Genomic DNA, 20,907 nt, shown 5'->3' with positions numbered 1-20,907 from the left:
GACCCCTGACTGACATTTTTTACACTTTTGGGGGGACCAGTGACATTACTACAGTAATCAGTGCTAAAAATATGGCCTGTTACTGTAATAATGATACTGTCAGGGAAGGGGTTAACCCAGGGGCGATCAAAGGGTTAAGTGTAAGCCTATGGGATGTTTTCTAACTGTGGGGGTGGGGGGATGGGCTTGTGAAATCAATACAGAGACCTGTGTTCCTAAATAGGAGGAATACGGGAGTTCTGTATTGATTCCTGAGAGAACAACGGTCTGCTGTGTTTATAACAGCAGACCGCCGTTCTCTCTTCATGGGGAGAGATCACGGGTGTCCGGCAGCAAACAAGGCCACCAGCCCCATGGATCGACTTCCCCGATGGCGAGTGGGCGCATGCGTGCACCCCCAGGAAAGCTCCAGCGAACCTGCCATATAGGTACGGCGAGTCGCGGGAGCCAGCCGACCTGCCGCCGTATATTGGCGACGGCTGATCGGCAAATGGTTAACATTACCATTTTCAATATGTTATCTAGCAGTAATCACATGATAAATGGCTATTTACAGTCCTGCATTACTGACAGTTTAATTTTTCAATTTGTTTCCCCCCCCCCAAAAAAATGTTTAACACCAGTTGCCACTGGTTGGAGCAGCCTCTGACATAAATAGCTAAAATGCATGCAAAAAATGGCAATGGCCGTCTAATGATAGTTACATTCCTCTGAACTTGATCTGTAATGTTAACCGCTTGCCTACTTCTACCCCCTTCCTAACCAGGCCAATTTTCTGCTTTCAGTGCTCTCACACTTTGAATGACAATTACTCAATTACTCAGCCATGCAACACTGTACCCATATGAATTTTTTGTCTTTTTTTCACACAAACAGAGCTTTCTTTTGTTGGTATTTTATCACTACTGGGTTTTTTTTATATTTTGCGCTATAAATAAAAAAAAAAGACAGAAAATTTTGTAAAAAATAAAAAAAAACAATTTTTTCTTTGTTTCTGTTATAAAATTTAGCAAATTAGTAATTTTTCTTCATAAATTTTGACCAAAATGTATACTGCTACATATCTTTAGTAAAAATAACCCAAATCAGTGTATATTATGAGGTCTTTGTGAAGGTTATCATTGAAAATTGATCACACCTGATTACACCTGATTTACTGTTGGCCCATCTCATTTCTTGAGACACTAACAAGCCAGGGCAGTATAAATATCCCCCAAATTACCAATTTTCGAAAAGTAGACATTCCAAGGTATTTAGTAAGAGCCTTGATGAGTTTTTTGAAGTTGTAATTTTTTTTCCACAATTTTTTGCAAAATGAAGATTGTTTTTTTTCCACAAAATTGTCAAATTAACACATTATTTCTTTAACAAGGCATATGCATACTTGCAACTACACTCCAAAACACATTCTGCTACTCCTCCTGAGTATGGCGATACCACATGTGTGAGACTTTTACACCGCCCCCTACAAAATGACCCCATTTTGGGAAGCAAACACCCAAAAGTATATATTTTATTAGGCATAATGAGTCTTTTGAACATGTCATGTTTTTCCACAAGTTTTTGAAGAATGTGGAAAGAAAATGAAAACGCATTTTTTTACACAGTTTTTACACATTTTTACAGCACTGACGGGCGCTGAGGATCCATTTAACGGGTGGCATTGATGAGCACTCACTGATATGCACTGATGTGCACTATTGGGCATTGATGAGCACTGATGGCACTGTAGGAGCACTGATGGCACAGAAGTGGCACCGATGGGAACTCTAGTGGCACTGTAGGAGCACTGATGGCACTGTGATGGCACTGTAGGAGCACTGATGGCACTGTGATGGCACTGGAGGAACACACAGGATCATGCCAGCTTGTGCTGCTGGGGTGTTTCTCTCTCCACTTCTCACACTGATACAGAGTGTGAGGAGAGGAGAGAGAAACCCTGCAGCAGAGTAAGCTTAACCGGACATGACGCCGGTTTGTTGACAAGTGATCGCTCCGTCAATGGACAGAGCGATCACGTGGTCCTTTACTCAGATCCATGATGTGCTAGGTCCTGAGGACCCAGCCATCATGGACATTCCTAGCTGCGCGCCCCAGGGGGTGCATGATAAGCATGAGCACAGAAGGCCATCATATGACAGCCTCCCAGAACTAGCCTGCCATGCTGTAGCTGTCATTCAATTATAGCATGGTCGGCAAGTGGTTAAAGAAATTTTGCATAAATCCATAAATGCGTCAATGTTGAAGATGTTTCACCACTCGTCTTCAACATTACAGACCAGGTCCAGTTTTAATGTGACCAGTGTTAATACTACTACCTATATCATGATGTGGATACATGAGAACCTTAAACCTTTTTGCTGCCAGAGTTTTTTTTGCATTTTTTGCACACATGCTTAAAAAAGCACCTAATTTAGTTGCAGTGGCCAGGGGTGTACACGTGTTGCAGCTGCAGTAGGAGTTATGTGCCCTGTCATAGTTGGTGGGTGTAGCACCTGCCAAGCATGACCCATTCAAGTGAATGAGGTCTTAGAGTGCTGTGCAACCTTGTGCAATACAGCAAACAAGGGGTTAAAGCAGGCATCATTGTGTTGCTTTGTGCAACTTGAATAGGTCATTGCTTCACACTGACCTGAAGATCTATTCTTTCCAGCTGCTGGCACCACTCTGGAGACTGCTAACTGGGATAACAGGTGGAGTGCAGTTGGTATCAGTCCACATGGGACAGGAACCAGCACTACATAGGAGCATCGGCTTATGTGGCACTTGCTCCCTACTACAACTCCAACTTTACAAGTAGTCCCTTTGCTTGCACTTTGATGCTCTGGAATGGCTTTCTCACCACCTGCATTATTTTTCAGAGGTTGTGCTTGGCCCCTTAGTTCCAGTGACGGGAACTCTTAAGGAGTCAGCATACCAAGACATTTTTGAAAATGTTATGCTCCCAACTTTGTAGGATTGGATTGGCCCCTGTTCCTGTTCCAACATGACTGCGCACCAGTGCACAAAGCAAGGTCCATAAAGACATGGGTGAGCGAGTTTGGGGTTGAGGACCTGGACTGGCCTTCACAGAGTCCTGACCTCAACCCAATATAACAACTTAGGGATAAATTAGAGCGGAGACTGCGAGCCAGGCCTTTTTGTCCACATCAGTGCCTGACCTCACAAATGCGCTTCTGGAAGAATGGTCAAACATTCCCATAGACACTCCTAAACCTTGTGGACAGCCTTCCTAGAAGAGTTAAAGCTGTTATAGCTGCAAAGAGTGGGCCAACTCAATATTGAACCCTACAGACTAAGGCTGGCCATACACTATACAATTTTCTTATTCAATTTCCTTTAGATTTACCTTAAACTATGTAGTGCAAGCGCCTGCCTGACTGCATACAAATTGAAAGTGTTTAGGTTTGACCCTATATTACATGGTTTTGGTAAATCTTAAGGAAAGTTGAACAAGAAAATTGTATAGTGTATGGCCAGCCTAAGACTGGGATGCCATTAAAGCTCATGTGCGTGTAAAGGCAGGCGCCCCAATATTTTTGACAATATAATGTACATACACGTTGTCACATCAGTGACAGTAAAATGGTTAAAGGGCACACTGCTATACAACCCCTAATGAATTGTCCTAAAGCTGACCATACATGGAGCAAGTTTTAGTGGGTGGCCATGTCAACCGCTTCTCACACGACATCTCTCAACTGAAAAATGTAAAGAATCTGGTGGAAAATTGTTGTCCAAACAGCAACTTCCTCCAATCAGATTCAGGCCATGTTCTTGTTGTTTTGAGTACAACAGCTGCATTGGGAGATTTATCCATCCATGCTGTGTAGCTTGGATGGAGGAATCTGTTCGATATTTTTCCATTCAGCCTGCGGGTTCAACAGAAAAAAAATCTAAAGGTGTATGGCCAACCTGCATATGGGGATGTAAAAATTAAAGTTGAATTCCAAACTGTGATGGTGACAGATGATCTAAGAGGGCACTCTGATGGGGACACCTGATGTAGGAGTGTTTACTGATGTAAGAGGGCTCTTTGATGGGGGACACCTGGTATAAGAGGGCACTCTGATAGGGGCATTTTATGTATGAGGGTGTTCTGCTGGTGACAATTGATATTGGAGCAAAGAAAATTCCCAGCTCAACTTACCGACCAGTCTGCAACCAACTGAATTATCCTGTCGAACAGTATTTAATAGTTAGGTCTGCAGATAATACTGGGCTGCAGTGAAGTGGCTCTGCAGCTTATGCATGTATTTGCAATCGTGTGCAAACTGAACCCCTGGTTTTAGTGCATACTGTTAGACAGGATAATTTGGTTGGTTGCAGACTGGTTCGGTAAGTTGAGCTGGGAAATTTCTTTGGTTTTGTTTGACATACGTCAGCCTTCCATGTGCTCCTTGCTGTAAAGGCTAGTTATAGGTGAGACAGGGGCCATTTGTTTGTACTGTTGGAATACTGGTGTGGGGAAGAACTGGACACCTTCACTGCCATTGTGCTATATGCTGGGTGTCCAGTGTGCCCCTGTGCCTTTAAGGAGGGGTGGGCTCCCTCCAGGTTCACCTGCCCTCTGCCTATTCATTATAATGCATGTGCTTCCACTGTAAAGGCTCCTTGCTGCAAAGGCCAGGTATAGGTGTTGGCAGAGGCCATTTGTTTGTGCACTTGATATCAAAGGGTGCTTTGATGGGGACCTATTGATGTACAGTAAAAGGGAACTTTAATCAGGGCACTTGGTCTAAGTGGGCATTCTGAAGGGGACACCTGATATAAGAGGGTGCTCTGATAGGGATACCTGATATAAGAGGGTGCTCTGATAGAAATACCTAATATAAGAGGGTGCTCTGATAGGGATACCTGATATAAGAGGGTGCTCTGATAGGGATACCTGATATAAGAGGGTGCTCTGATAGGAATACCTGATATAAGAGGGTGCTCTGATAGGAATACCTGATATAAGAGGGTGCTCTGATAGGGATACCTGATATAAGAGGGTGCTCTGATAGGAATACCTGATATAAGAGGGTGCTCTGATAGGAATACCTGATATAAGAGGGTGCTCTGATAGGGATACCTGATATAAGAGGGTGCTCTGATAGGAATACCTGATATAAGAGGGTGCTCTGATAGGAGTACCTGATATAAGAGGGTGCTATGATAGGAATACCTGATATAAGAGGGTGCTCTGATAGGGATACCTGATATAAGAGGGTGCTCTGATAGGAATACCTGATATAAGAGGGTGCTCTGATAGGGATACCTGATATAAGAGGGTGCTCTGATAGGAATACCTGATATAAGAGGGTGCTCTGATAGGGATACCTGATATAAGAGGGTGCTCTGATAGGAATACCTGATATAAGAGGGTGCTCTGATAGGAATACCTGATATAAGAGGGTGCTCTGGTAGGGATACCTGATATAAGAGGGTGCTCTGATAGGAATACCTGATATAAGAGGGTGCTCTGATAGGAATACCTGATATAAGAGGGTGCTCTGATAGGGATACCTGATATAAGAGGGTGCTCTGATAGGAATACCTGATATAAGAGGGTGCTCTGATAGGAGTACCTGATATAAGAGGGTGCTATGATAGGAATACCTGATATAAGAGGGTGCTCTGATAGGGATACCTGATATAAGAGGGTGCTCTGATAGGAATACCTGATATAAGAGGGTGCTCTGATAGGGATACCTGATATAAGAGGGTGCTCTGATAGGAGTACCTAATATAAGAGGGTGCTCTGATAGGAATACCTGATATAAGAGGGTGCTCTGATAGGAGTACCTAATATAAGAGGGTGCTCTGGTAGGAATACCTGATATAAGAGGGTGCTCTGATAGAAATACCTGATATAAAAGGGTGCTCTGATGGAGACACCTGATGTAAAGGGGCACTCTGATGGGGACACCTGATTCAGAAGGTTTTCTAATGGGGACACCTGATGTAAGAGGGTAATCTAATGGGGGCACCTGATGTAAGAGGGTGATCTAATGGGGCATCTAATGTAAGAGGGTGATCTAATGGAGACATTTGATGTAAGAGGGTGATCTAATGGGGACATTTGATGTAAGAGGGTGATCTAATGGGGGCATCTGATGTAAGAGGGTGATCTAATGGGGACATTTGATTTAAGAGGGTGATCTAATAGGGACATCTGATGTAAGAGGGTGATCTAATGGGGACATCTGATGTAAGAGGATGATCTAATGGGGACATCTGATGTAAGAGGATGATCTAATGGGGACATCTGATGTAAGAGGATGATCTAATGGGGACATCTGATGTAAGAGGGTGATCTAATGGGGACATCTGATGTAAGAGGGTGATCTAATGGGGACATCTGATGTAAGAGGGTGATCTAATGGGGACATCTGATGTAAGAGGGTGATCTAATGGGGACATTTGATGTAAGAGGGTGATCTAATGGGGACATCTGATGTAAGAGGGTGATCTAATGGGGACGTCTGATGTAAGAGGGTGATCTAATGGGGACATTTGATGTAAGAGGGTGATCTAATGGGGACATTTGATGTAAGAGGGTGATCTAATGGGGACATCTGATGTAAGAGGGTGATCTAATGGGGACATCTGATGTAAGAGGGTGATCTAATGGGGACATCTGATGTAAGAGGGTGATCTCATGGAGACATTTGATGTAAGAGGGTGATCTAATGGGGGCATCTGATGTATGAGGGTGATCTAATGGGGACATCTGATGTAAGAAGGTGATCTAATTGGGACATCTGATGTAAGGGTGATCTAATGGGGACACCTGATGTAAGGGGGTGATCTAATGGGGACATCTGATGTAAGAGGGTGATCTAATGGAGACATCTGATGTAAGAGGGTGATCTAATGGGGACATCTGATGTAAGAGGGTGATCTAATGGGGACATCTGATGTAAGAGGGTGATCTAATGGGGACATTTGATGTAAGAGGGTAATCTGATGGGGACATCTGATGTAAGAGGGTAATCTGATGGGGACACCTGATGTAAAGGGGCACTCTAATGGGGACACCTGGTGTAAGAGAGTGCTCTGATAGGGATTCTTGATATAAGAGGGTGCTCTGATGGGGACACCTGATATAAAGGGGCACTCTGATGGGGACACCTGATTTAAGAGGGTAATCTCATGGGGACACCTGATGTAAGAGGGTGCTCTGATAGGGATACCTGATATAAGAGGGTGCTCTGATGGGGGCACCTGATGTAAAGGGGCACTCTGATGGGGACACCTGATGTAAAGGGGCACTCTGATGGGGACACCTGATTTAAGAGGGTAATCTCATGGGGACACCTGATGTAAGAGGGTGCTCTGATAGGGATACCTGATATAAGAGGGTGCTCTGATGGGGGCACCTGATGTAAAGGGGCACTCTGATGGGGACACCTGATGTAAAGGGGCACTCTGATGGGGGACGCCTGATGTAAGAGGGTAATCTTATGGGGACATCTGATGTAAGAGGGTGATCTTAATGGGGACATCTGATGTAAGAGGGTACTCTGAAAGAGATACCTGATATAAGAGGATGCTCTGATGGGGGCACCTGATGTAAAGGGGCACTCTGATGGGGACACCTGATGTAAAGGGGCACTATGATGGGGACACCTGATGTAAGAGGGTACTCTGAAAGGGATACCTGATATAAGAGATGCTCTGATGGGGACACCTGATGTAAAGGGGCATGGAAATGATAAATTGCTGTTTTTTTCAAAGATATAATATTAATACATATATATTACAGTATACATTATGTCATAGCACAAACATGAGATTAGGACCTCTGCTGGAAGAAAGTTATGCAGAGCAGACCTCCTTAAACCTTAATTTAATATCCCTGCTACACAATCTCAAATACAGGAACACCTATGGCAGTATCTACGAATAATTTGAGAAACATGAACCTATTAGCTACTTCATATTTTGAAACATTTCATGGTTGCTGTACTTCTAGAAGAGTTAAAAAGAGAAGAGTTTGAGATCCTGCCATATCCCCACCTTTCTTGATCTCTGTTTATCACCCTTTCTCCTCCCATCCCTGGCTACTGTTTGTGGATAAACAAAAAGCTCAGGACAGAAAAAGAGGAAGAGCTGTGTCATAGAGACAGGGAACAAGTCACACAGAGCCCAGCAAAGGCTAAGGACTCCGACCGTGTGTAAAGAGCTTGGAGGCAATGTACAACAAATAATCCGGCCAAAAGATTTCAGATCAGAAGAGGGAAATACAGGCCTGAAAGCTGATCCAACGTTGTATAGGAAGAAACCGTAACCAGGACACCTAGGTAAGAATGGCTTCTATTACATGCTAGAACAATGCTGTAACCATCCATTATGATAATGCACTATTTAATCACTGGAATTATTTTTTTCCATCGCCAGTGATAAAAATATACTTTGCGTCTTATGATTTTATATTTCCTTACCATCAAATAAAAATGAACATCCTCCTTTCCATTAGAAATCTTCATGTAGTAAGAGATGTAGGGTAAGGGCACGGAATTGAGTTGTCTTCTGGGCAGTTTGTGTATTTCTCTAAATTGACCGCTTTTGTATAGAAAAACTGACCGATCCAGATAGTAATATGTACGTTTAACCACTTCTGGACCGGAAGGTTTTACCCCCTTAACGACCAGCCCATTTTTTTATGATTATTTTAACTGGCAATTGCGCAGTCATGCGACACTGTAGCTAAATAAAATTGATGCCCTTTTTTTACCCACAAATAGAGCTTTCTTTTGGTGGTATTTGATCATCTGTGCGATTTTTATTTTTAGCGCTATAAACAAAAAAAAAACGACAATTCTGAAAAAAAAATAATATTTTTTTACTTTTTGCTATATAACATTCCCAATAAAAAAAATTAAAAATCTATTTTTTTCATCATTTTAGGCCAATTTGTATTCTGCTACATATTTTTTGTAAAAAAAAATCTCAATAAATGTATATTGATTGGTTTGCGCAAAAGTTATCGTGTCTACAAACTAGGGGAAAGATTTATGTCATTTTTATTTATTACATTTTTTTTTTACTAGTAATGGCGCCGATCAGCGATTTTTAGCGGGACTGCGACATTTTGGCGCACAGATCGGACACCTAACTGACATTTTTGACACTTTTGGGGGGACTAGTGACATTACTACAGTAATCAGTGCTAAAAATATGCACTTTTACTGTAATAATGACACTGGCAGGGAAGGTGTTAACACCAGGGGCAATCAAAGGGTTAAATGTGTCCCTAGGGGGTGCTTTCTAACTGTGGCACGGATGGGCTTTCTGCATGAACACAGAGACCTATGTTCCTAAGTAAGAGGAACACCGGAACCCTCTGCTCATAACTGACAGAACAGCGGTCTGCCGTGCTTACAATGGCAGACCACCATTCTGTCTCCACGAGGAGCAGTCACGGGTGCCCAGCGGCAATCGCGACCGCTGAACCTGCTGATTGGCTTCCTTTGTGGCGAATGGCCTCTGGCCGTGCGCCCGCGCCCCCCCCCCCCCCCCCCCCGCTAGCGGTCCCGTGAAGCGACGTACAGGTACGTCATTTCACGGGATGTAGCCGACCTGCTGCATTAAAAGCGGGCGGTCGTTAGGTGATTAACAAGGCATTGGTCTAGCTCAGTGGGTCGTATAGTGAAACAGTAATTCGCCTCCCAAGCCAATTCGGGCACTCCTGCCCTACATGTAATAAAATGTATTTTTTTTTGCTAGAAAATTACTATGGACCCCCAAACATTTTATATATATATATATATATATATATATATATATATATATATATATATATATATATATATATTTGAAATTTTAAAAAAAATATATTTTCTACTTTCTGCTATAAAACATTCCCAATAAAAAAAATCTAATTTCCTTATCAGTTGAGGCCAAATTGTATTCTGCTTCATATTTTTGGTATAAAAAGGTCCCACAAAGCGTATATTAATTGGTTTGCACAAAAAGTTATCGCGTTTACAAACTATGGGCTGGATTTACGGACTTTTTTCTTTTTTATTGCATTTACTAGTAATGGCGGCGATCAGCGATTTTTAGCGGGACTGCAACTTTGCGGCGGAAAAGTCTGACACTAAGTGACAGTTTTTGGGGACCAGTGACACCAATACAGCGATCAGTCCTAAGTAATATTCACTGTAACTGTATCAATGACACTGGCAGGGAAGGGGTTAACACCAGGGGCGATCAAGGGGTTAAGTGTGCTCCTAGGGAGTGCTTTCTAACTGTGGGGGGAGTGGACTGACTGCAGTAAGAGAGATTGGTGTTCCTGATTACTGGGAACACACGATCTCTCCCTTCCTGTCTGACAGAACAGCCGTCTACCTTGTTTACATAAGCAGACGGCCGTTCTGTTGGTCTCCTTGACAATCGCGGGAGGCCAGCGGCGGTTGCGGGTTCCACGGACTGTCTCCTGCTGTGTCTCATCACAGCGGGAGCGGTGCTGCGGCGGGCGCCCCCTAGGGCCTTAAAGCAAAATCAAGTACATATACGTCATTTTGCACTTAAGGGCTGCCCTGCCGCAGTATATGTACAGTGGGCGGTCCTTAAAGGGGTTAAACCATAGTCTGACTGACGATTTTTCAATTGAAGAATATGGCTTCCCATTAGGCGAAATTCAAACTTTGCATGGTCAGCTTTAGGTCTCATAGATGAAGAGGCTAATGTTATCCATTTGTCTCATACAAATAGGATAAAAGCTTTTTTCTTGGTTACACATTTTGTTTAATGCTTAAATCCTTAATTAGATATTATTTATCCTTTTTTATTATTTTTATTTTCTACATCATTTGTTGTCAATTACGATAGCATTACCCTATTAATATGGCTTTGACATAAACCAATCTATAGCTTTCTGATTGCTGCTCGGAACACCTTAATTTAATTAGGGTGACACCATTTATCGTTTATTTTCAAAGTTAACCTGGAGGGAATAATAATGTTACAGTTCCACAGTTTGTAACAGCAGAAATACATATTTTAGCTGCAGGATGACCATCCATGTTTAATTAAATTTGATGCTAGGAAGAATGCCAGGCAATGCTGTCACAATAGAGATTTTCTAAGAAACACACTGCTTAGTCAGAGTCACTAATGAGAGAAAATGAATTAGCTTTACGAATATTTAATGAGATAAAAACAAATTCCCTAAACAGAAGCTGCACCAGAGAGGCTAAACAAGCTTATAACATTCAGTTACTTCCTCTTAATTCTTACTTTTTAGCCCTGGTTCACACCAGTGAGGCTTTGAAGTAGTGTCAACTATTCCGTGCGATTTCATTGCGGCTTGCTGACACTCTGTGCGACTTGAACAGCTGTCAACGCAAGTCGCACAGGAACCTTTTTCAAAGTCGCTGCGACTTAAAGCGGAGTTACACCCAAAAGTGGAACTTCTGCTTTAAGTGCTCCTGACCCCCTGACATGTCACATTTGGCATGTCATTTTTTTTTGGGGGGGGGCGGGTACCTAGTTTTGTCAGGTACAGCTCCCACTTCCGCTCGGGCCACCTAGACCTCCCCCTCCCTCCTTGCAATCTTCTGGGACACGTCACAGGCCCCAGAAGATTGCCCGGCCACTAAGGAAGCGCAGCGCAACTCGCACATGAGCAGTGCACACCTGGCTGAAAAGGCGCAAGCTGTCACAGCTGGGTGCCCACATTAGAGATGCCGGCGCCGCCTGCATCGCTGGCTCGTGGGACAGGAGAGTGTGTTTATTAATAGTCAGCAGCTACACTTTTTGTAGCTGCTGACTTTTAACCACTTAAGCCCCGGAGGATTTGGCTGCTCAAAGACCAGGCCCTATTTTGCGATTTGGCACTGCGTGACTTTAACGGACAATTGTGCGGTCGTGCGACACTGTACCCAAATGAAATTGACGTCCTTTTTTCCCACAAACAGAGCTTTCTTTTGGTGGTATTTGATCACCCGTGCAATTTTTATTTTTTGCGCTATAAACAAAAAAATAGCGATCATTTTGAAAAAATAATATTTTTCACATTTGTTTATATGAAATTCTCAAAAAAAAATGTAAAAATTCAAAATTTTTTAACATTTTAGGCCAATTTGTTTTTTGCTACATATTTTTGGTAAAAAAAATCGCAATAAGCGTATTTTGATTGGTTTGCGCAAAAGTTATTGCGTTTACTAACTACAGGAAAGATTTATATCATTTTTATTGTTTTTTTTTTAACTAGTAATGGCGGATTTTTTTTTTTGCGGGACTGCGACATTGCGGCGGACAGATCGGACCCTTGACTGACATTTTTGACACTTTTGGGGGTACTAGTGACATTACTACAGTAATCAGTGCTATAAATATGCACTGTTACTGTAAAAATGACACTGGCAGGGAAGGGGTTAACTTTACTGATGATCAATGGGTTAAGTATGTCCCTAGGGGCGTGATTCTAACTGTGGGGGGCGTGGCTTGTGATGTAATCACAGAGACATACGATCCTACATAGCAGGATCACATAGCCTCTGTGATTACTTCAGTGAGAATGACAGATGACTGTGTTTACATCAGCTGTCTGTCTTTCTCCCTCTCCTGCGGGAGATTGTGAGTGGCCGGCAGCCATCGGAGCCGCCGGTCACACGCACTGGCTCCCCAGGAAACGAGCGGGGGCGTGGGCGAGCGACGTACCCCTACGTCACTTTACCTGTAAGCGCAGTAAATAGTCGTGCGGCGGTCAGGCAAGTGTCGCACCATATTTAATTGCTCCATTGTGGCAAATGGGCCGCAACTTGTCATGAGATTTTGAACTGTCAAGTCGCAAGACAAGTCGCACTGGTGTGAACCAGGGCTTACACCACTTACCCAAGTGTTTTTTTTTTTGTCTCGTCCTATCAAGCATATTAATGGAGTAATATCAGCTGACAGCATGTGTTTACTTCTCTTACACAGCACACGAAATGTAAAATTTGACATCCCCCACCATGCCTGTATTTTATAATACTAACTTTAAAATAGACAGTTGGTAGCCACTACAGTGGATTAGTATGTTCTTGCCATGTTAGCTATGGTTTTCCCCTAGAACATACTGGCAAGTTCAGTTATCTAACTTCCAAAGTGGCTATTGTATGATTGTGATATGCGAATTGGATGCATTTTTAACCATATCCAATTCGCATAATATGTTAGTGTGAATGGCTTTCAATGGATCCGGTTCACATATGTCCAGGGCGGCTGTCGTGCGGTTTTGAAAAGGATCCTGTGAATTTTTGGGTCCGGTTCAGGTTCAAATTTAGGAAAAAATTTGCACCTGAATCACACCTGAACTGGTGAACAGAATCGCACAGGACACTGGACTGCAAACCTTAGCCACAAATTTGTTAACACTAATCAGCGATGGCGAACCTTGGCACCCCAATTGTTTTAGAACTACATTTCCCATGATGCTTATGTACTCTGCAGTGTAGCTGAGCATCATGGGAAATGTAGTTCAATAACATCTGGGGTGCCAAGGTTCCCCATCACTGCGTGACTAGTTCATTCAAATGCAGACCACAAGGGTAACCTGTGAGCTGCATATGATGTAGTTTAACCACTTCCCAACCACCCGCCGCCTATTTACTGCGGCAGGGTGGCTCTCCTGCGCAAACCGACGTAGGTCTACGTCGGTCGCGCGCGGAAAGCTAGGGGGCGCGCTCCCACCCCCCCCCCCCCACTCTGCAGGGGGGAAGCCGATGCACGGGTCAGGTGGCTCCGATTGCTGCCTGACACCCGCGATTGCTTCCCGCTGAGAGAGAAGCTGTTGTAAACACAGCCGACCGTTCTTCTCCCTGAAATGATCATAGAGCTCATGTGATCCTTCTATATAGGATCACATGTCTCTATGGTCATTTCACAAGCCACGCACCTCCACAGTTAGAATCACTCCCCTAGGCTTACATTTAACCCCTTCCCTGCCAGTGTCATTATTACAGTAACAGTGCATATTTTTAGCACCGATTACTGTAGTAATGTCACTGGTACCCCCAAAAGTGTCAAAAATGGCAGTTAGGGGTCCGATCTGTCCGCCGCAATGTCGCAGTCCCGCAAAAAATCTCAGATCACCACCATTACTAGTTAAAAAAAAACCCATAAAAATGACATAAATCTTTCCCGTAGTTAGTAGACGCGATAACTTTTGCGCAAACCAATCTAAAAACGCTTATTGCGATTTTCTTTTTCCAAAAATATGTAGCAGAAATCAAATTGGCCTAAAATGTTAAAAAAAAATAGATTTTTACATTTTTCTTTTTTTGATAAAGTTATATAGCAGAATGTGAAAAATATTGTTTTTTTTTTTTTCAAAATTGTCGCTCTTTTTTTTTATAGCGCAAAAAATAAAAATCGCACAGGTGATCAAATACCAGCAAAAGAAAGCTCTATTTGTCTATTTGTGGGAAAAATGTGGGTACAGCGTCGCACAACGGCGCAATTGTCTGTTAAAGAAACGCAGTGCTGAATCGCAAAATAGGGCCTGGTCATTAAGGGGGAAAATCCTTCCGGTCTTAAAGTGGTTAAAATAACCTTGTAGGTCAAATTAACTTTTATGAAAATGTTCCCATTTAAATCTTTATCAACTCTTAGTTAATCCTTGTCAGCTGTAATTCATTGCTTCATCTTCTTAGCTATAATTTTTCTGCTGATATTTTAGATCTCTTTTTTTAGTTATATGTTGATTTTGAGGTGCTGTTGTGATAGAACGTAAATAGTATGTGATCTCCTAAAGATCGATATGATAGTCAAAAAATTACAATTCAGTTTAATTTAAAAACACATAGATACAAAATATCACACAACAATTTAACCACTTTACCACCGGAGGATTTTGCTGTCCTACGTCCAGGCCACTTTTTGCGATTCGGCACTGTGCGACTTTAACTGACAATTGCACGGTAATGCAACGCCGTACCCAAACAAAATTTACGTCCTTTTTTCCCCACAAACAGAGCTTTCTTTTGGTGGTATTTGATCACCTGTGCGATTTTCATTTTTTGCGATATTAATAAAAAAATGCGACAATTTTGAAAAAATAACAATATTTTTCTACTTTGACAGTTAAAAATATCCAATATATTAAATTTTATTTTTACTTTTTGCGCTATAAACAAAAAAAGAGCGACAATTTTGAAAAAAATGTAAAAATCTAAATTTTTTAACATTTTAGGCCAATTTGTTTTCTGCTACATATTTTTGGTAAAAAAAATCGCAATAAGCGAATTTTGATTGGTTTGCGCAAAAGTTATCGCAGCTACTAACTACGGGAAATTTATGTCATTTTTATTGTTTTTTTTTTTAACTAGTAATGGCGGCGATCTGGCGGTGATCTGTGAATTTTTTTTTGCGGGACTGCGACATTGCGGCAGACAGGTCGGACCCTTGACTGACATTTTTGACACTTTTGGGGGTACCAGTGATTACTACAGTAATCAGTGCTATAAATATGCACTGTTGCTGTAAAAATGACACTGGCAGGGAAGGGGTTAACTTTATTGGAGAGGGAGGGGTTAATGTATGCTTGGTGCTTACTAATGTGTGTGGGGGGAGGGGACTATGTGACACAGGCACAGATCGCAGGTTCAGCTATGCTGAATCCTGCAATCTGTCACTGTTTGTCACTTAGGAGATCCGCCTGCTTTGTTTACACAAGCGGGCGGATCTCCACACTCGATCCCATGCCATCGGGGAAGAGCGGCGGTGATCACCGCCCCTCCTCCAGTGCTGTATCTTGGCCTAGGCCAACAAGGCCCAGGCCTAGGGCGGCACTTTGCAGGGGGGCAGCAAAAAAGCTGCAGCCCGCATGAAAAAAAAACAGCCTGCTCCTGGCTCCCGCACGAGAAGGGTCCCACGCCGGGTTACGCTACACTTTTAGTATAGTGCCAGTCTTATGGGGCAAATTGGGCCAGAGGGCAGGGTCCAGGAGGCAAATCAGTCTGGCACCCCATAAAGCAGTCACACTGCTACCTGCCAGTATGATAATACCGGCCGATCAGGACATTCGGACAGACTGCCGTCTGTCCGAATGTCCTGATCGGCCGGTACAGGCCAACCGACCACACTTAATACAACTGGCCCGATAGCCCCCAATGTTAATAAGTGTGGCACTGCAGCTTAATGCTCCGCCTACCCTCCTCCGCCCTCAGGTATGGCAGACATTATGTCAATAATATAATTTCATTTCTTTAAACATCCTTGTCTTTGAGAGAGCATATTAAATTGCATCATATACAATTAAGACTTTATTGTATATGATGGCAATAATATTTTAGACTTGCTCACCTCATATGTGCGATCGCAATATGTCACTGGGTTAGTAAGATTACTCCTATCTTAGAAGATATTTGGACTTGTGTTTGCTGCCACTGATTATTTCACTTATTTGTATAACAACAATGGACTTTCTAGTCATACAAATAAGTGAAATAATCCTATGATTACAATCAGTGGCAGCAAACACAAGTCCAAATTTCTTAAAAGAAAGGAATAATCCTACTAATCCTGTGACATAAGCCTGTACTAATGGCCACTGATGGCCACTGATGAGGCTGGACTGATGGCCACTGATGAGGTGGCACTAATAAGAAACACTGATGGGGCTGCACTGATAAGGCAGCACTGATAGGCACTAATATGATTTACTGATAGGCTGCACTATTAGACACTGATAGGCCACACTGATGGGTACTGATAAGGCTGCACTGATAGACTGTGGTTGTGGTCTGTGGTTTACCGATGACAGGGCGGGTCAAAAACATGAAGGGGTGTGGCCTTTACAGGAAGGGGTGGGTTATATTTAAATTAGGGGGTGCACAAGTTTAGTCAGGCCTGGGGCAGTACAAAACCTAAATACACCACTGCCCTCCTCCCCTGGCCCAATTCCTGCTGTGACTGAAAACAGCGGGAGCGAGTCTCTGGCGGCACGCGTGCGCCGCCCACAAGGGGAGGAGTCCAGCGACGTAGGTCTACGTTGCTGGACGGTATTGAGCCACTTTGCCGCAGTACGGTCAACGTGACCGGTCGGCAAGTGGTTAAATGTCCATAACAACATAAAAATCTTCAAATCACCACATGTGATAGGTGCTCTGTATTCTCCTTGAAAATAGGTGCTTAAAGATAGTGCCCCTCCACCCTTATAAGAAAGGGCCACTCACCTAAGGACTGAGGGCCACCAGGACCCAGCTCACTTATAATAGAGCTTCTTGTCTCTGGGATCAGCTTGGTAATCCTCCAATATAGATATGCCAAAATCACTAGGTTGCCCCCTGGGCTAGCAGTAGGAAGGTTGTATGCTCATTCCACAGCATAAGAGTAAATGTCAGGGGTTCCCCAAAATATAAAATAAAACAAATCATCGCGCAATAATCTTTTTATTGTAAAAATAGGTAAAAAAAAACAAACAGGGTTCACTCACATATTCTTGTGCTTGCAAGCGGCACCCGCTTTAATAGCTTGGTTTGTTTAGAACGCCACTCAGTCCCAGTGTGCATTCCACCTGCGTTTCACCGGGGGCGGATGTGACGAAACAGAAAGTGATACCGCTGTAACCAACATCAATGCATTTCATAAATAGCGCCATCAGGAAGTTGTTCAGCGGCCATTTTCTCGGTGTATATATACCCCACCCTCTGTGTTCCAATTGGTTGATACATTATATAGCAAGACTTTGCTAAAATGAGCGTCCATATAGATCATCACTGGATTATATTATTTGCACTATATTTTGTATTAAGTTAAACAGCCAGTCAGCCTAAGGCCTCTTTCACACGGCCGCTCCGTTTTTTTCCTCCGCTCCGGCACTTTTTTTTTTTTTTCCACGGACACGGATGACACTTGTGTCATCCGCTCCGTATGTCCGCATATCATCCCATCCATTTGCGGATGATATACGGACATAATGTAAGTCTATGGGGATTGCGGATGTCAGCGGATGAAAAATAGGGTTCTGTTCTGTTCTAAAAAACGGAACAGAACTGAAAGGACGCAAATCGGATGTCAGTGGATGGTCATCCGCTGACATCCGCAATCCCATTGACATGCAAACGGATGGGGTGATATACGGACATACGGAGCGGCTGTGTGAAAGAGGCCTAAAAATGACAAATGGCGCTTTTCCACTGCATGAAACCGAACAGTTCGGCTCGCTTTTGTGCTTTTCCACTGCTGGTACCGCATGGTATGGTGTAGGAACGATTCGGTACGGCACGGCGGCGATTTTCCACTGCATGGAACCGAACGGTAAAATATCAGTTTTGAGCAATTTGACACGGGACAGAAGGATGCACTATTCCAACTTAACAGTAATATCTATGAAAACTTACCAATAAAAGGCTCAGACACAAATATTTATGGCATAGAAATGGCCGCGGCACTTTATTGGTTTAATGTAAATAAATAAATTCTTTAAAAATTCCAAGAAGCATCAAATAAATAAATCAATTAATAGCGTATATTGCTTAGTCAAAGGAGTCAAGCGAAATATAATTCAAAGTAATTATAACGAAAGTCCCCCCTTGCATCAAGGGTGACATACCACATAAAAGTGCCTCCGACAGGGTGGGAAGGAGGGGAGCTCGCCAACGAGCTGACAGAACTCCCCCTTTTATAGGGGGGCACAGAAAGCTCTAGAAAGGCACGTGTAATTAAAGCGGAGTTCCACCCAAAAGTGGAACTTCCGCTTTAGGTAGTTCTAACCCCCTGACATGCCACATTTGGCATGTCATTTTTTTGGGGGGGGGGGGGGAGCGGGTACCTAGTTTTGACATGTACCCGCTCCCACTTCCGCTCTGAGCGCCGCGGCGCCTTGAGCAGAAGTTCTCCTCTCCTCCTCCATCCCTGCAATCTTCTGGGACATGTCAGAGGTCCCAGAAGATTGCCGGCCAATCACGACGCGTAGCGCAACTCGCGCATGCGCAGTGCGTACCCTGTGAATCCGCAAACTATCACAGCCGGGTGCCCACACCAGTGATGCCGGCGCCGCAGAGCAGAGAGGGAGAAGAGTGAGGCTTCGGGCGGGCCGCATTGCTGGACCGTTGGACAGGTGAGTGGGTTTAGGCTGGAACTCCGCTTTAAAGTCTTCCCGCCATAATACACGTTACCTTTCTTAAAGGGGCAACATCCTAAATTACCTCAGATAAAACCTATTATATATATATATATATATATATATTTTTTTTTTTTTTTTTTAATAAACCTGAATTATAAAAATGGCATCCACTGTCCCATGTGTATGGGCACTAATTTTGTGCCCCCTTTCCATTCGAATCTAGATAGTAATGGTTTGCAATACTGTTTTATGTACCTGCTTACAACTATTTACTGTACATTTTCAGGCAATCAGTCATGGCTATGACTGCTGAAGCATATCAAGAAGTGGAAATAGCCACTTGCCTTCTGAGTGGGTCCTCATCTCTCGCCTCACGAATAGGTCGTGTAAGCTCAGCTGTACTCCTTTGTGCTCGACTTGGAATCCTAATGGTTGGATATCGGACAGTATGGCTGGATGAAGAGAAGAACTTCCATTGTAACACCTCAAAACTTCTCTGTAAGCCAAGCTGCTTTGATGACTTTTCCCCATTCTCCTCATTTAACCTTTTCGCTTTACAAATGGTAGCACTGCTTACTCAGTCTATGTGTGTGGCCTGTTTCACTCGCTCAGCCTACCAGGGGAAGGAAGGATGGCTGCATTCTCAACTCCGGAGAAGGACTGTTCAAATGAAATTACACATAATCGCTCTGATGAGCCGGATACTTATTGAAGGCCTTTTCATTTTAACCTTTTATAAAGTAACCGAAGGATTTGTGCAGAAGAGGACAATTCAGTGCCATACTACACTGTGCGAACCATTTGTTTTCTGCACAGATGCAAACGCGGCTGCCAAGGATATCTTTAACTTGTGCCACTGTGCAGCTTCTGCAGGCGGCGCCATGATTTGCTTCTGGGAGTTACTAACCTGTCTACTGTCTATCCAGAACGTAGGGAGGTCCTCAGCCAGTCAGGTGCAAACCAAGAAGCAACGCTTCTAGCAGTGTTACGCTGCATTTTAGGATGCCTATTGCAAGAAAAATCATGATTACTGTACTGTGCATTTCTTGAAATTTAATTTCAGATCTTTTTGCTAGCAAAATATTGTCCGTTTGTTCACTGCATCTCGGGAACAGCTGTGACAACAAATTAGAGACCAAAGTCCAAATTTGCTTCCCTTTTTACGACGTAATAATCCAAAGAAGTCATTGTTAGATATATATCACTGTTGCAATTGATATAATTTCCTTTTGTACTTGTTTGCTGTGTTAAAGCTAATTATTTAAGGAAGTTGTATAAAGTTGTGTTAAGTCCAACCAAAACTTTTCTTGTTTTATAGTTTTGGTTAGAATAAGGATGGATCGGAAACCCCTGGGTTTAACTGTTATCCAGGGTTTCCCCTTACTTTCCTAGTGGCCAAAGAGTGGAGGGAATAGCTACCACATTGACACAGACAGCAATAACCCCATACAGGGCTTTTAGAGTCGGTTCACACTATGGCGACACGACTTCGGGCGACTTGAACAAGTTGCCGTGCACCGTCACTTTGGCGCGACTTGTACCGACTTCACATAATGGAAGTCAATTCAAGCCGCTCCGACTTCGGACAAAAATAGTGCAGGAACCTTTTTCTAAGTCGGAGCGACTTGAGTCGCTCCTATTAGAACGGTTCCCATAGCACAAAATGGAGCACAACTTGTCAGGCGACCAAGTCGCCTGACAAGTCGGAGTAGTGTGAACCGGCAATTAGCCTTTCCCTACTCTACTAAAAAAAAAAGTATTTTGTTTTCTGTGTGTGTTGCTATTGGAGACTTTTCCTCACTTTGTCTGATTAAACCATTGTAACCGGGACAGGAAGTGAGGGGAATTCTCTCTAACAGAGACCA

The 20,907-nt window shown here is 43.2% G+C and overlaps 1 protein-coding gene across 1 annotated transcript; it reads left to right on the top strand.

Moving 5' to 3' along the window:
- Window positions 1–8,107: 8,107 nt before the first annotated feature.
- On the top strand, window positions 8,108–20,234 carry LOC309568743 (gap junction beta-1 protein-like). Its single transcript, XM_082274507.1, has 2 exons — window positions 8,108–8,288; window positions 19,329–20,234. The coding sequence occupies exon 2, from the start codon at window positions 19,339–19,341 to the stop codon at window positions 20,020–20,022; it is 684 nt and encodes a 227-aa protein (XP_082130633.1). The 5' UTR covers window positions 8,108–8,288; window positions 19,329–19,338; the 3' UTR covers window positions 20,023–20,234.
- Window positions 20,235–20,907: the final 673 nt, after the last annotated feature.

Source organism: Pelophylax lessonae, assembly GCF_965119305.1.
Source record: "Pelophylax lessonae genome assembly, chromosome: 1".
Lineage (NCBI taxonomy): Eukaryota > Metazoa > Chordata > Amphibia > Anura > Ranidae > Pelophylax > Pelophylax lessonae.
Note: the sequence above shows the minus strand (reverse complement) of the source record. Positions and strands in the feature narration are given on the sequence as shown.